We start from the raw sequence: 17806 nt of genomic DNA on the forward strand, positions 1-17806 counted from the left end.
GCGGCCCGTAATATTTTCGGCGCTCAGTGTAGGTATTGTAGCCTAAATGATGCCTACCAAAGAGTTCTGGGTGCCCTGCTCTATTTCACTGACAGCCTTGGTTGTGAAGGCGTAAGATGTGAAAGAACACAGCCATGGAATAACGTGCCTTTCCTCAAAACACCTATTATCTCTTTCCAAGGTGCTACTTAAACACGCCGTGTTATGTATAATCTGCAGCAAAGCTTTCCGTCACGGGAGGTGCATGCTAATTCCTTTATCGTAATTATATGGTGAGAGAGACCGAAGCGTTCAATAAAAGTTGTTTTTTTTGTCTGTGTTTTTAGGAAGCCTTTCAAATAGGGATTTATTGGGCTAACACAAACACGGTGCACAAGTCCGTGGCGGTCAGACTGGTCCATGACATGACGTCGCCGAAATGGAAGGACGTGGATAATGGGGAAGTAGTGACCTTGGATGAAGAAGGATCCGTCGATGCCGGCATCAAACTGGGTGCATTCCCTGGACATCAAAAGGTCCGCAAAGTCTATATTTGCTGTTAATGTACTAAAATCTTCTAGTTAATCAGGAAACCTATATTTTTATTGTATCTTGTTTTAAAACAAACTTTTAACAACTTTTTAAAAAGATTTTTTTTTCACATTAGAGCCGATCTTTCTCTTTCCTCCTCTGATGCAGTGCCATAGATTAGTGTCGGTACTAAGCGCCTTAGATAGCAGTGGTCCCCATAGCTATGAACGTATACAGAGCGGTCGTTACAAAGCCCAGATACCTCCTTTCAGAGACCCCTTAATATGTGGCGGTACGAAGGCATCTATGAGCGCATATCCTAATCTCATTTCCCCTTTGGCGTTTCTCCTCAGTGAGTAGAACAAACACCTGTTCTTTTGGAGCAGTGTTCTTTTCTTTTGAGTCTAATCCCATTCCTTTTCTTCCTTCTGTTTCCAAACATCCAGAAAATATAATTCCTCATACTTTCTCAAAGTCCTCCCAGCTCTTTTCCAGACGTCTCCGTTACTAGACCTGGCCACGGCAACATAACCGTCAATTTGTGTCATTTATTACCCTCTTCTCTGATTGTTCTCTTGTATGTCTGAAATTGCGGCTGTGTACTTCATCCAAATAAGTAATTCGATATAAAAGATGTATTTCTTCTAAGCGTAGAACATCCTGGAAAGGGGGAAAACAGAACATTGCTGCTGGTTTTAATTCCAGCGGCGCCGCTAATGCAAGTATATATGGTCAAAAGTTGTTTCACAATTCCCCAAGAATTTTTATAAGAAAAATGGATATAGCCATATCAGCAATAGGGAAAATAGAGTCTTTTATGTAAAAAGTAACAACGTACAGACTCCAAGAGCTATGGGAAAGCTGAATTTTCTTTTTAAGTTACAAGCTGCTTTCTCTGAGCAATCAACAATCACTCCCTGTCACATAGCTAGAGGATATAAGGAATATCTCAGGTATACTGAGATTATTTTAAAGCTTTGCGGCCCTTTAACGCACGCTCTGCAGTATAATTTTTCCATAACTATCCCCAGTTACAGGGAAAACTTGAGTTACGCACAGGAGTAATCAAATAAATGACAGTTACAATCGTCATGTTGTGGTTACATCTTTTAGATTAAGGGTCACAGGTAGAGTATTCAGATGTGGCAAATTCATCAACATTGTTAGACGTAGAGAATGTCCATCAGAGTCGGAGACTATTGGCCAGATTCTGTTTTGATCTTTTATTGCGTTACCATCATAGACACATCACTAACACACTGCTTCTAGTGGTAAAGATAAAAAAATGGTGGATGCTGAGAACATCAAACTGCATTTCAGCGGAAATAGATCCATGTTTGATTAGTTATTACTTTGGACCTTCGTCATCACTTAGTACTAATGGTAGATTGTAGAGCAACAATGTAAGCCGTCAATGAAATAACTAGAAGAAGGTATCATCTCACTTCTTTTATTGTGCAGGGTGAGCAGAACAAGCTCTCCAGGGTTGACCCTTCACTATGCATAGTTACAGATTAAAGGACATAACTGAGTGATAGGGAGACAGCACCACTGTCAAATATGGGGTCTTAAAAGATGCATGTTCCAAGGCCTTGCACGTTTGACGTCTGTGTGTTTTTCAGCTCTGCCAGTTTTGCATCACATCCATGGTTCGAAACGGAATCCAGATTTTGCAGATTGAAGACAAGACATCAATTGTCAACAATACTCCGCTGAAGATTTATTACAGTCCACAGATGTCCATCTTCCCGCAGCGATCAGAAGAGGAGGTAGGACTTGGTCGTTTCTTTGAAGGACCCATCTTATTTTGATTGGCTGAAAAGCAGTAAATTGTGGCTAAAATAGTACTTTTGTTAAGCTTGACTACGTAATGGTTGTCCGGCTCATACGTTATCTGTGACGGGAGACACAGGTCAACTAACTAGAGCGGGGCTTTTCAACAGCTGTGTGGAATCTGACCAATACCACATGCGTGCTTGTCGTCTTCTGCATGTATCTGTCTACAGTATGCTATAAGCACAAATATTTTTTGAAAATAATTGTATTTCACCTGTTACTTAGTCAAAAGCTGTACAGCAAGACCTTTCTGTGAACTACGTTTAAAGCCTAAGGAAAAATGATATCTTTGTGCTCTGTATTGGAAATCTGGCAGTTCTTCAACAATCCAATGTTTGGCTTCATATGTCCAGCTCATAATAATAAGTCAACCCTCTGCAGACTGAATCATCTGTTTCTTTTAATCAAGCTTATCATTTTTGTCATTTTATTTATTTATTTTTCCTTCCAAAGTATGTGCCTGTACCAGATAGCACTGTTTTCACTATCAGCCCGGTCGGGGAACATTCCAATGCGAAATCCAACGCGGTTCCATGCTGGGACCTCGTGTCGGACTCCGTGCACCCAACTGCGGAAGCATCGCCCCTACAGAAGTACCTCCTGCTGAGCCTCTGCCCGGGTGTTGGGGCTGGCAGTGCTGAGTGTTGGAGCCAGCCTGTCATGATACGTCAAGACCTTCCAAGGCAGAGCGTGGCGGTGCCCGTGTCCGACTATGGAGATAGCGACTTATGCACCAAGTATGCCAATACCAGCATCTGTTACCCCTCTAACATTATACCCTCCTCCCCAAAATAATAATAATCAATTAATGGTGAAACCACATACCTGCCAAAATGAGTATACCTGAAGGATATATTATACATTACATTAACATAAATTAATACCGTGCAAAGGGAAGCATCACATAAAGATAAACCAATTTAATGTTTGTATCCATTCTTTCACGGCCACTATCCTCATTGCAGGGCATAGGGATATGATGTCATACCATAGTGCTCACTGTCTCAGCACTGCTCGACACAGTCCTCCATGGTGTAAATGGGCCAGTTGAGGAGACCAGAGATCTCGCCTGTACCTGGTCCATTAACCATGTATTGACACATAATTAGCTTAAGTTCTCCCCATCCGCTGCAACCCTTGCCAAGTTGTCCCTAAGGAACAACTTGGGTTGCCGAACATTTGTGACCCTACTGAAAATCCCCACTGACAGTAAAATAACATGCATATTATAGTTCATATACAATTATTATGTATTCTCTATATGAATATGATATTGATATTGACCTTCTCTTTCTCTTAAGGGCTGTAGTGATGACCTACCAAGAGCACCTTGGAGTGACTTACCTAACTCTCACAGAAGATCCCAGTCCTCGCATTATAATCCGTAACAGGTGCACGGTTGCATTGCTGCTGAAGGAAAATATTAAAGGTATAGAATCTCCTTTTTTTAATCCTCAACCACTCTACCTCTCGGCACCTTCTGGCCCACACAGTATGCGAGTCCTTTGGTAATTCACTGATTTCCAAAATGTTGTGGGTGACATAGAATGGTACAAACATAGATACCCCAGAATGTAGGTAAATAAAGTTTGTGCTCACACAACTACATAAGTATGTGCTGATAAACCTCTATAATATATGCTATGAGTGAGTGTGCCTGATCAATACAGAATGCCATATCTGCTACAGTCCTGTTCAAAACTCTCCTGAATTATTTTTCCAGATACTCCGCGATTTCCAGTGTATTGCAGGAAACTTCCAGCCGAGTGTTCGGTTCATTACGAGCTTTATCACCAGCTGGCGGGCTTTCCTGACTGCAAAACCAAAGATGTACTTCCGAGCATTTTTCTGAAAGTATTGTCGGATGAAAGCGCAGCCGAATGGAGTGACATGATAGACATCAGTAACCTGGGCACTCAGGTAGTAACGCTTTCCCATAAGTTAGCCTGGTACATCCATCCATGGGGGACTGCTTTCTATAGTCACGGTGTTCACATGCTCGAGGATGTCAAACTATAGTGTTTAAAATTGCCGCATTGGGGCTGTCAGGCAGAATAGACGTGTATTATTAGTGACATTTCAGCGGCTCTACTCTTCCAGGTTTCATTGGGGATATGTAGCTAAGAGAGACTTAAGACATCTGCAGTGGGTATGTGTCTGTAATACATAATACCCCGTTTAACAGAAACATAAATTGCACTGTGTATAAGTTGCTGAATCCTTGAAGTATTAAACAGTTACCTGCTGTGTTTTTAGGTTGTGTTTCTGACCGGCTATGGCTATGTGTACGTGGATGTTGTTCAGCACTGCGGCACTTTGATCATCACGCTTGCACCAGAAGGTAGAGCTGGCCCTGTGCTAACAAGCCTCAACAGGTAGGAATTACCTTGTTTAACCTGAAAACAGCAAATAAGCCAAAACCAGCTGGGCTTCAAGCAGATGCGCTACCTAAATATATGCTGCTAACGCTGGGAAGTGTTAAAGATATGTCTAATAAAATATTTGTGTTTATTGAACACCAGAATGTGTGCATAAAAGTTCTGTTACACTTCTGCTGCGCCACAAAGAGGTCATAATGTCTGAGATGTGTGCTTACACTCCATTCTCTCATGTTTTGCTTGTGACATTCATTGGATATAAGATTTTGGATTGGATAGTTGTGGGACTCTTGGGTATGATCTCAGCCTTTGGCAGTTGTACCATTTGCCTTAAAACAGCCCCAATTGCACCAATTGCACATACCCCACTGCTCCATTCAGTACCATGGACAGAGGATGAAAGATATAAGTCATGGTAGCAGAGGTCCACCAATATAAGCTGCTGATGGGTAGATCTGTTTGCCAGTCTGATGGCAAGATGTTTTTCCCTTCTTTTTTGATATCTAGAGCAGTACATTACAATTTATCCTAATCAATAATCAATCGTAGATCAGACATCCATGTGGACGTTTTTTATTTTTGTGTGTACACTCTGTTCTTTGACCGCTTAGTCCACATTAGCAGTAATTACCAAGGTCAGACTCTTGTATCACCTGTCCATGACACTCAGGACGTGAGGCCTCCAAGTGTGAATTGTGTACACATTATATTTCTAAAGCGTCCTGCTAATTCCATTCCAACCGACGACTGGAAAACATCACTCATCGCCAGTGCTTTACTTGGCATTTTCTTGCTAAGGCAAGGGCAGCTATTCATGCCTAAAGCAACCGTACTGTGACGGTGTTAGTTGTCAGTTGGGGCGACAGCGTAGAATCTTTCATTTTAACTAAATAAGTACATCTCAGCATACAGTATACAGTGGCCAGAGAATCATGGCTTCAGGACATCTTAGCATCTGTAGGACTACAAAATTTGTATTCAAGTATGAAAACCGTGGTCCTACAGGTGTTGAATTGCTGGTATTGGCCATCTAATAAGTTTACAGGTCCATATTTCCCGAAGGTCTCGTTTTCCACAGAAGAGTCCACAGGGAGTTCTGCCAAGCAGTCCCACCGTCCTGCTGCCTCTTATAAAGGTCAGCCCAGAGAGGTTCCCAGGTATTATGGTGAGAAACAAAAAAATAAAATACATGTCAATATGGACAGCCTTGCTGGGCAAGGTGACAATGTTGTTGAAGGATTCTCGTGTGTATACAGCAGGGGTGTCCAACCTGCGGCCCTTCAGCTGCAGGACTACATCTCCCATCCTCCTCAGCCATCCCCTTTAGCTGAAAGAGCATTATGGGAGATGTAGTCCTGCAGCAGCTGGAGGGCTAAAAGTTGGACACCCCTGGTATATGATGTTCATATCACTATCCAAATAGATGCATTTACATTCTTCTGCTGAGTTGAAGGCACATAGCTCATGTACATATTAATAAAATGATGTATTATTTCCTCTTCCACAGGATGCAGAGCCAGAGGATTGTGTATAAACTCTTCATCACCCAGCTCAGTCTTGGAATTTTAGATGATGTTACAAATTACAAGACTTCCTCAGAGCTTTTACGCCTCACATTAGACAACGTCTACCTTCACATGGCTCCAGTCAGCAGCTATCTCCGGCAGCCGTGTCGAGAACTTCCGTCTGATATTGTAAGCGGCGTGCCGTTGTTCTACAGCTTGGAGGTGTACTGTGGAGACTTACAACTGGATAATCAGCTGTACAACAAGTCCAATTTCCATTTCCCTGTCCTGGTTTGCCAAGTAGAAAGAAGTGACAGTGCTAAATGGCCAAAGTCAAATCTTTACGTGTCAACAAAAGAACTTGAAGACTACAAGGAAAGTTCCTTTCTTAAACTCTTCATCACCTTATCTGTAGAACAAGATGTCTATGACCTGAATGAACTAAGCTTTGAACTAAAGCCTTCCCGACTTTATGTTGAAGATACGTTTGTCTATTATGTGAAGACCCTGTTTGACACTTACCTTCCAGAAAAACTACTAGAGGGCACGGTGAAGATTGCTGAAGCTAAGACCCCTTATACATTGCCAGAACAAGTCCAAAACTATGCATCTGCCCTCGTCAGTCCAATTAAGCTCAGGAAACTAACAGTGCAGCCCGTCAACCTCTTGGTTAGCATTCACGCTTCTCTAAAACTCTACATTGCCTCAGATCACACTCCGTTGTCCTTCTCCGTGTTTGAACGAGGACCGATCTTCACCACTGCCAGGCAGCTTATACACGCCCTGGCCATGCATTATGCTGCTGGTGCCCTCTTTCGAGCAGGTGAGTTTCTGGAATATGTTACTCGCTACGCATGTCCTACAAAAATCACCGTTTTTAATTTGGATTGTGCTTTGGATTTATATAGTTTTCATGAGGTATTGTGGGAAGATGTGGGAACGAGCACAACGTTGAAATGGTAGAGATGGGTTTTCTAGTTCTGCCTTATTTTTGCCCGTTCTTCTTCAAACAAAGCTGTATGGAAATGTATCTGAAAAGTTTCACTTCAAAAACTATATAGAGACGCCTCTGCGTTCCCGACGTTCGTGGGCTTATTATTTTAAGGGATGTAAAATGTAAATTATTCCATTATTCTTTAACCTCTGACTCTGAAAAGGTTGATCTAAAAGGGTGGTTTACTTTATGTGCTTGCAAGAACATAACCGTCACCTGATGCTAAACCATGTTCATTGGCACATATAAATCTCCTTTCATCTCTCCGGTAAATGCTAAAGACACAAGTCTAATCTTCGCACACACAAGCATTAGAGACTGGTGCGAAATACCAAGGCATTCTGTGACTGTAGCTGACCTGACAAGCGTGCAGTGCCCGGAGATCAGTAGTGAAGAAATGTCCTTAATTAGCAAGGTATTATGCTTAGCGCTGTCGTGATGGACCTTGTTAAGGGTCATTGCTCGAATTAATGTTAAACCTTGATTTTCACACACGTCACTGCAGCGCTGAGGTTTAATTAAGCCTGGCAGCTCACTACTGGCTGTAACATTTCCTCTGCCTTGTGTAGTGCTGCGAAAGTAAAGGTTTTTGGACATTAACATTACCAAAAATGTGATATACAGAGTTTGACTTAGATCATGGAATTACCATATTTGCTCGATAATAGGACGAACTTGACCATAAGACGTCCCTGGAAACTTTGGATCTTAATGAAAGTAAAATAGAAAAGACTTAATGGGGAAAAATCAAAACCACTCTTTTTGCTTTCATTGTTATCTCACACACACTCTCATTACTCTCTCTCACTCACTCTCTCATTCATTCGCCGACCACTTGCGTGTCCCTGTCTCCTTTTCCTCTTCTGTGCTTCTTTTCTTTTTGCCTTTTCTCATTGTAACGGGTTCACCAAGAAAGCTGTAGTAACTCCCAGAGATCACCCGGATGTATCCTCCTGTTGTCCCCGAAATCACTTCCAGCACCAGTCAGCATGCGCACCTTGGAACCCTGCTATGTGTACCCAATAAGCAGACACAACTACCTTGAATTGAGTACAGCAGGAATGAACAGTTTATTCTTGTAAAACATAGACTCAGATATCCACAGAATTGCATTAACATAAATTACCATAGATAAACAGGTACATGTAGACAACCCAACCTTTAATCCCCTGACAGCAATCCTATTGATGGGATTAGTTACACAATGGAGTTCCTACCTGTGCTATCTTTGTTTGATAGCCAGGCTGGAGCCATCTCTGAGTACCTTGGGGCCCCTGCATGACCGGTCATTCTGTCACATATCTCCCCTTGTCAGGGTTTGCGTACCTGAGTACCTGCTAGTTGCAGGTACCGGATCCAGCGTTACGCCTCCTACACTCTCCGCATCCAGCGTGACTGCTTCTAGGGGTGCGCGCCCTCAGCCAACTTTATGCGTCCCCGAATGGAGACAGCGGGGGAAGCGCCTGGATGACGTCACGCTCGGGGGCGTGGTATCTCCCGAGCGGCAAGTTTAAAACCCAACACTGCGTTTAGCTCAGTGCTCGGTTACTTTGCTGAGTACAGCGCTCCTATTGTTATATTTTTATTCTTGGTTTGTTTTTGATTCCTGTTACCGAACCTGGCTATTCCTTCGATGTTGCTGCCTTCTATTGTCCCGACCTTGGCTACTAAACGCTGTCCTTCAATCTTTGTGTACCGACCCTGGCATCTGATTTTGACTACGCTGATCTCTGTGAACCTGACCCCGGCTTCGTGTACCGGTTACGCTGCATTTAGTTTACCTGACCCTGCTTGCCTCTCATCTCTGTGTTTTCCTGCATACTGGACTCATCCATCTCCCCCAACCTTACAGCCCCCACAAACTCTTATGTCAACTCTCCCTTTAGTGAATAGACCTCTCTGAGCCATATTTAGAGAGAATGGGCAAGTGCTACATGCGGGGCGTTATACAGAAGTCTGGGATGCATCATAGGGGAACATAACCTGGTGTGAATCATAAAAGTGACAAAACGGAACCTTATCTATCACTGTTGTGTAACAGAGAGCAACACTAACAGCTACTGTGCATTGCTGACCCCATGGTGCAAAGCATTATGGGAACTGTAGTCTTCACAGCCAGATGGCCACTGGCTATCCATCACCTATAAGGTGCTTAAGAAAAGTGACAAGAACACAGCTGCCTTCCGCTATTTAACAAATGTGACCAAACAACCCAACAAACGCACAACATTTTGAGTTATTTTGGCCGCATTTGTTAAATAGCTAAAGGCAGCTGCGTGTTTGTCACTGGTCCACGTTCGTAGTCCATCTAATGGTGTTTAATCCAGATCCTTTGACCTATAATGTTACATCCATGACAGCTACTTGGTCCCTGGGATGCTTGAATATATGAGGTTTCTCACAAAGTTTTGTGGCCAGAACTTTTTTTTTCTAACGTAATAATCCTAAAGGCAATTTGTAACAAATAAATACTTTTGGGTATGAATAAAACCAACATGATATTAACATATTTTTTTGTACTTAGATCATCGCATATAATGGTTTCACATGCTTTTTCAAAAAAAAAAAAGAGAGACCGCAATAGAACATCGCAGAACATGAGAATTGTTAGTGCAGCTGAGACAAAACAGACATGTACTTATGCCAGCTTTCTAATGAGGACCCCGAATAAAACGCTAAAGCAGATACAGGAACATTCCTCCTTTACAGCGTTTACCGCTGCCTTTTTGTTTTTGGGAGGATAATTAGCTGTGTATGTGTGCCTCTCGCACACTCCTCGCTGGATTCCGGATACGTTCCAGTTTCACATCCACTGGCCGTGAGCTTTTATCCATCCTAAGGTGACCCTCGCCAAAAGCAATCCTCAGCAAACACTCGGAGCGAGGAACTAATCAGCGGGAGGATGTCACTGCTTTACACAAATGGAGATGAAGTAAAACAGTTATTTGGCAATGAGGCTTCTCACTCAAATCAGCCTTTTTCCACTAGCACTTAACCCTTTAATGCCTCTGCTTGCGATGCCCTTTGAGTTCTTGCTGAATTGAAGGGGCTGTGAGTGGCATGCACTTTTTGGGCTGCGTGGAGAGGAAAATGATATTTGGCATATGGGTTATAGGGAAGATAGACTAAAGGTGTTAGTGGTAGGTTTTATATTACAGATAATCCTAATCCTAGTAATCAGAAAATCCTAACCGTCACGGTAATTGTTACGTCAAATAATACCTCGGCGTTCTACCCGTATGAAGAGTGCTAATCCTAACGTCACAATCACATAAGTGTGAATCGCAGATAACCCCGTTTTACGATTTTATAAATTCTTTTGGGAATTGAATATTGATTATTTGCTCAGAAATGTTTAGTTATTGGAGCATGTTATCATACCTCCCTAGTGAGCCTCTTCAGACGGGCCAGTCCCTCTTTTGACGAAGTCATAGTGCTCTACATGCCTAAAAGTCACAATAATGGCAGTCAATGTGTTTAAATGACCTCTAACCACTTCCCACAAAGCAGACGCATTCTTTGCCATTTCAGGTTTTGGGGGGTAGGTGACACTGGCCATTTTTTAAAGATTAAATAAACCCTCCTTACTTCACATCCATAGACACCTAAAATGAACCGGCAACAGTGGACATGCAGTCTGTTTCACGTTCAGATCTCTTTAGATGGCCGGTGGGGTATTTTCTGCACTCACTAGTGAATTTACTCACAGATTTAATCAGAGAAGCCACGCCGGGTTTATCTTTTCTTTTACATTTATATAAAGCGTGTGATATGAGGGTGTGAAGGGGAGATGTTCTAAGGGCAGCTGTTAGATAAAGTGCAGCGGAATTAGTACTTTGCACAAAGGGTAAATTCCCACCACCCCTGAGTGCGAGCAATACCAACATTACAAGGACCTTGTTTTGCTTTCGAGTGCTCTGGTAAATGTCCGAAATGTAGTTTTGGATTTGGGAAGGGGGGATATGATGTGTTATGCATTCCCCGCTGATAGTATACTCTGATGAGCTGTCACACACTCTCAGTAAGGGGTAGAACACAGAGCGAGGTCAGCATCTAGGGGCAAATGGATATATGCTCTTACGGGACTGGGGCTGTGTAATGTGAGGACGTACCCGCATAGCTTGATCCATAGTTGGCATTGTTAGCGTAAAGGCTCGTTGCCATTTCGTGATACCCCCCCCCATCATCTCAAATGGCCAACAGAAACCATCCATCTGCACCCATCTACTTCTCATCCCAAACACCACCACCCTCGAAACACACCAATAAAATGTGTATCTTGCAGGGTATTCAATGGAAATTGAATTTGTTGGTTTGCCTATCCATTAATTTAAATCACTTCACTGTAACCATCTACCACTTCTGCTGGGGGACTGTTCCCCTTATCAACCAGCCTTTCAGTAAAGCAAAAATGATCTGACGTGGTTAATCAGGATAGACGGTAAAAGTGACTCACCGAGTTTAATTTCTAATTCATTTAAAAAAAGAAAAAGTGCGATTTTATGTGAACAGACGGTGGGCATCCACAGATCAAATGTATACCAGTATAAAAAAATCTTGAGAGATAAGTCCCTTGTGGGACTATTATTATTGTTTGGTTTTTATGTTGCCGTTATATTTCACAGAGCCGTAGGGACTCTTTCACACGATAAGGAGTTTGGGGTAACAGTGCCCTTTAGCGTTAGACACCCTGGAATCGTGGGCTCTTCTCGTTGTGTAGGAAGACGCACTCATCTCTTTTGAAGGGTTAACATGTTTTCTGACAAAAAAAAACAAACCTCTAAAGATACAGAACAAGCCTTTCTGTCTGCACGGGGCAAAGGCGGCAGACTCACATTGCCGAGCTAAGTGGTGCTTGAGGTCACACGCTGGCCAGGAACGTAGGATCTTTGGCAGATATTTCTGGAACTGAACAGAATCCTTAGAAAAGTCGGTAATCTACAGACCCAAACTGCAGCCCATTCCACAAGAAATGCCATGCTGGCATCGTGAATTGTTTTTAAAAAGCTCCACTCAAATTAGCCTTTTATCTCCAGCACTTGTGGAATATTGTTCTAAGTGCTCGGGCGATTCCTGGCACAGAATTGGGTGTCTCTGGCTTACTGGCCACGGTTTGTATTAACGATTAAGCTGTACTTTAGGGCTATTTGCTGTGGGTTTGATGGTCTTTGTTAAAGCCTGACACCCCCTCAGTGAATCTCCTTTGAGTTATTACAGGTATGTGTATTAGCTGTCAGACTGAAAACTGATACGCTTTGTGTTTTTTCTCACACTAAACTACACGGATTGTGTTCTCCCCAGGCTGGGTGGTTGGATCTCTGGAAATACTTGGAAGTCCGGCAAGTCTTGTGAGAAGCATCGGGAATGGAATTGCTGACTTCTTCAGGCTCCCGTATGAAGGACTCACTCGTGGCCCTGGAGCTTTTGTTAGTGGGGTCTCTAGAGGCACCACATCTTTCGTAAAACACATCTCCAAAGGTATGTAAGAGCCTTAAAAACATTGCCTTTATATAGCAGGGACTGGTTTCCCTAAAACAGCAAACCCAAAGATGCAGTGACAACCAAGAAGCTCATGTGGGTTGGCCACTCGTTATACACAACATCTGGCTTAGTAAATACATTTTAGTGCAAGCAGATTTTTTTTGGCAGGGTTCTTGGCAGCTTTAACTTCTTGTTTGCCATCTTCCATGGTATGAAGAAGCTTGAGTTTTTTTTTTCTTTTTCCCACTGAATGCCTTTAGTGGCACAGCCAAAGCCCGGGCTGACCCCTCCCGTACACGGCCACAGCCCGGGCTGACCCCTCCCGTACACGGCCACAGCCCGGGCCGACCCCTCCCGTACACGGCCACAGCCCGGGCCGACCCCTCCCGTACACGGCAACAGCCCGGGCCGACCCCTCCCGTACACGGTCACAGCCCGGGCCGACCCCTCCCGTACACGGTCACAGCCCGGGCCGACCCCTCCCGTACACGGTCACAGCCCGGGCCGACCCCTCCCGTACACGGCCACAGCCCGGGCCGACCCCTCCCGTACACGGCCACAGCCCGGGCCGACCCCTCCCGTACACGGCCACAGCCCGGACCGACCCCTCCCGTACCCACTGATGGGGGCGGATCCAGAGCCTGGCCTTGGGTGGGGCACTCACACTAACACAAAGACCCAGACACACACACACACAGTCACTCAACACTCACACACATCCAGGAGTACTAACATACCCACACACACAACACAAACACTAACATACCCACACACACACTAACATAAATAGACACACATGCTAACATACCCAGACCCAGACACACAAACTCATCAGATACAACTCAAGGCATACACAGTCAGGTCTACATACCCCATAAACGGCCATGGTCAGGTCTACATACCCTATACACAGTCAGGTCTACATACCCTATACATGGCCACGGTCAGGTCTACATACCCTATACACGGGCACGGTCAGGTCTACATACCCTATACACAGTCAGGTCTACATACCCTATACACGGCCACGGTCAGGTCTACATACCCTATACACAGTCAGGTCTACATACCCTATACATGGCCACGGTCAGGTCTACATACCCTATACATGGCCACGGTCAGGTCTACATATCCTATACATGGCCACGGTCAGGTCTACATACCCTATACATGGCCACAGTCAGGTCTACATACCCTATACACAGTCAGGTCTACATACCCTATACACGGCCACGGTCAGGTCTACATACCCTATACACGGTCAGGTCTACATACTCCATACACGGTCAGGTCTACATACCCCATACACGGCCACGGTCAGGGATGATAAGATATTATTAGTGATGTTGCATGCCAAATGGGTGTGGCTAGATATTAACTCCACCCAGTCCAGCCCATTTTTCATGTTTCACTTTTGAACAATTTGTATCTGTCACACAAAATTAATCTCATTTATTAGAACATGAATGTGCTTGTTGTGCCAAGGGAAGCACATAACCCTGCCCTGGCCGCCACATCTTTAGCTACAAGTCCCAGAAAATCATTTGACTAATATCCCCGAGCCCTGTTTTTGTCTCCTGGTTTTAGTTGACAGGAACCATTCGTTGAGTTGATCGTTGACGTAAATATATATATAATATATATAATATATAGGTGCAGCCTGGGCAGGACCTAGTGTGCTTTATAGAATTTCGGCTTGTGACCAATTGGCGTATCACCGATTAATAGGAACCTGCTAAGTAAATGGTTATGTTAAAGTAATTTCTCCATTGGGCATTTTTCTTAATCTAAACCACTCCACTGTCAAAAATTAGCCCCTGGCTGGGGCGTTTATTAAATTGTAACTGATACAAGCACATGCCAAATCGGGTCTTTTCCCTGTCCCTCCGAGGGTATAACTTTATAAAAATAAAATCTTATCTGCTGAAACCTTGTGGTCTGTGTGGTCATGCAGTGTATCGATACAAGCCCCACATAGCAGGAGAGTTACACGGAGCTGCTTTATTAAGACAGCCAGTATTTTTAGCTCGCTGGAGTATAACACAACCACAGTATATTCTTTCCTTTATATACATCTTCTGTGTGGGAAACCTTTAAAAAGTAGTCTGCCTCACAAACCCCCTCAGGAGTAATGCGATGCTGGCTGTAGAGCTTACTGCACGTGATAAATGCAGATAAATGTTCGGAATATTCAGTATTTCTGCAAATGATTAGAAACCCAATTCCTACAACATCGACATGCAGTCCCCGACACTCCGCTTCCAACTCGCCAACAGTGACATCTAGTGGGAGGATGCGGTCACTGCGTGCCAACTTCATGATCAGTGCCAGAGGACAACAGGACATAACAAGAAGGTCATCACAAAACAAATTCGATTTACAGAAGCAAAAAGTTACAATCTAAAAATATACAGTACCTTGAATATGTAACCGCTTTCTACATGACAATAAGAGGCACCTGCATTTCTTTTATACATGTTTAAAAAATTATCTCTCTTACTTCAAGAAACAAAATCATTGTTTTTTTGTGGCACCAATTTTGACAAAGTCTTTAAATCTCTTGTTAAAATTACCTTAAGGCTCCTTATGATACGCTAGGATTATCGTCTTGTAACGATGGAAACCTGAGATTTTTTACACAGAACAGGGGTTTGTTCTTGTTTTATTCCTGATGTGAGATTTATAATAAACAGAAAAATGACTTTTCGTGGATAATGCTAAGCATCCATCTTCTTCCTTGTTACCTGCCTTGGATGACTTATGAATGAGGCATCCCTTGGCATTAGTAACATGCGGGATTAAATACTTCATCCCCAATGTCCTCATTTTCTACAGGTACGCTCACATCTCTCACTAACCTCGCCACAAGCCTGGCACGCAACATGGACAGACTGTCTCTGGATGAAGAACATTACAACAGACAAGAGGAGTGGAGGAGGCAGCTGCCAGACAACCTGGGAGAAGGATTAAAACAGGGATTGTCCCGCCTGGGCATAAGCTTGCTAGGTAATCCAACCTGAACCTTTCTTTTCCATCATTAGTACGATAGATCTCCGGCTGGCCTGCTTACAATAGTCCTAGCTGTTTCATTCTGTGGCATTATTGAGCAAAAACTCATAAATGCAATATTAAAGTGAAAAATGAAAAAGTTACTGTAATGAACAGGCTATTAGAACTTTGTCATGTGATGATATTTCTGTTGGGGTGTTAAAGATGTTTGTATATTGAATACATTTAACGACTATAACAGAGGTGTCCAACCTGCGCCCTCCAGCTGCTGTAGGACTACATCTACCATAATGCTCTTTCAGCTAAAATGCTGGCTGAGGAGTATGGGAGACGTAGTCCTGCAGCAGCTGGAGGGCCGCAGGTTGGACACCCCTGGACTATACATTGCTACTTGCTATAGGATTTACACAACGTTGAATTAGGCCTTGTGAAGTAGTCCTTATGCCTCTTGATTCTTGCACCAGCATTTAGAAAAGATAAAGTTGGAACAGCAGGTTATGCCCTAAATGCTAAAGCAGTACTCCAGCGCTAGTTTCATGTCAAAACCCATCTAGTCTGCCCATGTTTGCTGATGTAGAGACTCAGACCCTGGCCTTGTCTTTGACTTAGGATAACTTTATGTCCATCCCATTCATCTATAAATGATTATTGTATGGGCTCTACTACATCTGATGTGAGGCTGTTGCATTTATCTGCCCCTTACATTACACCTATATCTCCGGCACTCCAGCATTAGGCGATGGCACCTTGTGTTAACAGCTCTCCTCTGAAATCATCTTCCCTCCTGTATTCCTTAAATCCCTTTAAGTATTTAAATGATCCTATCACATGAATAATATATATAGATATATTATATATAATACGGGACACCTCTCTCCTTGCTAGGTTGTTCTAGGTATACTCTGAACTGGAGCTCCTTACTAAATGACGATTCTCTGCTATGTTCACATGACTTTTGAGTTCTGCTCAAGTAGTTTTCAAACAAAACTAAGCATCCCTGATATCTGTGCCGAGGATTCTTCATTTCCTAAGGTTTGGTCCGCAGCGAGCCATGCTGTAAACATTCACACGGTTATATCTTTCTGCTGACAGCCAGCGTGCCCGTCACAAACATATTCCTGCGTTATATTTGCCAGAAGGTTTAACTACCGGGAATCCTAATCACTGTATGTTCCTTACCGCTGAAAGGTTATATACATACGTTTTTATTGCTACTCTTTTCTTTTTTAAGATAGTAGTGGCATCGTGTATCTGAGCATTCAACTCACACTATTATCATTTACTGTTCATATTATATTTATATCACCTTCATGGGCAGATGGCTTGAATCCTAACGTAAACTCGTTGTGTTGGCATCTCACATTATACTTCACATGCCTTAAACCCGACAAGATATTCTCAAGCCATTCTTTGCCATAAGGAGCTTTAAGAAGTGACTGGGTATGGCTGCTGGCACATCCCATTCCATCCATACCCATACATGCTTTCAATCTATCTATGGCCTGGGATCTAAACGATGGACATGCATTCATCAATACATCAACATTGTAAAACATGTGTTTCAATTGAAAACACCTGTGTCTAGTGTATTCTGTCACCGCACTTTGAATCGGGACACGGATGTTTGTACCCAAGAACATGCGTCATTGTTTGCATGTGACCGAAAAATGGTGTTTAGACTTGTGGTTTTTCACAAGCTTCGTTGAACGTTCCTAAAGTACGAGATGGTAGATCAAAGTAACCATAGACATTCCTTGCAAGAGGTTGGGAGGGAGATGGCTCTGCAAGGATTTGTAGACTTTCATAATCTCTAGTACATGGTCCTAAAATTGCAACCACAAGCCTCAAAAAGGTCCCCGGAGGAAGCGGAGAAAATGTTACAAGTTGAGCCAGAATAGCTGGAAGTGATTTGCATTCTAGCGTTCCATGATGTGGGGATCGCCCTTCGGTAATCTCAGTAAATTCTGATCGGGGCTGCTGGAGGAGTTATACGGAGCCACAGGGTAAATGAACAGCATGTTATCACCTAACCCTCGCGCCGATCATCCGATGCTGCATTGCGTTGGTTTGTCTCTTGAAAGCGTAATATTTGA

General features: G+C 43.3%; 1 protein-coding gene across 1 annotated transcript in view; it reads left to right on the plus strand.

Moving 5' to 3' along the window:
- The window catches only part of VPS13B (vacuolar protein sorting 13 homolog B), a 359343-nt gene that overhangs the window by 331750 nt on the left and 9787 nt on the right, over positions 1-17806 (plus strand). The window contains exons 50-58 of the mRNA XM_053466785.1: positions 327-515; positions 2133-2279; positions 2800-3083; positions 3648-3775; positions 4070-4266; positions 4603-4721; positions 6232-7052; positions 12525-12701; positions 15540-15710. Coding sequence (XP_053322760.1) covers positions 327-515; positions 2133-2279; positions 2800-3083; positions 3648-3775; positions 4070-4266; positions 4603-4721; positions 6232-7052; positions 12525-12701; positions 15540-15710 — 2233 coding nt within the window. The remainder of the gene's footprint in view (positions 1-326; positions 516-2132; positions 2280-2799; positions 3084-3647; positions 3776-4069; positions 4267-4602; positions 4722-6231; positions 7053-12524; positions 12702-15539; positions 15711-17806) is intronic.

This window comes from Spea bombifrons, chromosome 5 (assembly GCF_027358695.1).
Source record: "Spea bombifrons isolate aSpeBom1 chromosome 5, aSpeBom1.2.pri, whole genome shotgun sequence".
NCBI classification, from domain to species: Eukaryota; Metazoa; Chordata; class Amphibia; order Anura; family Pelobatidae; genus Spea; species Spea bombifrons.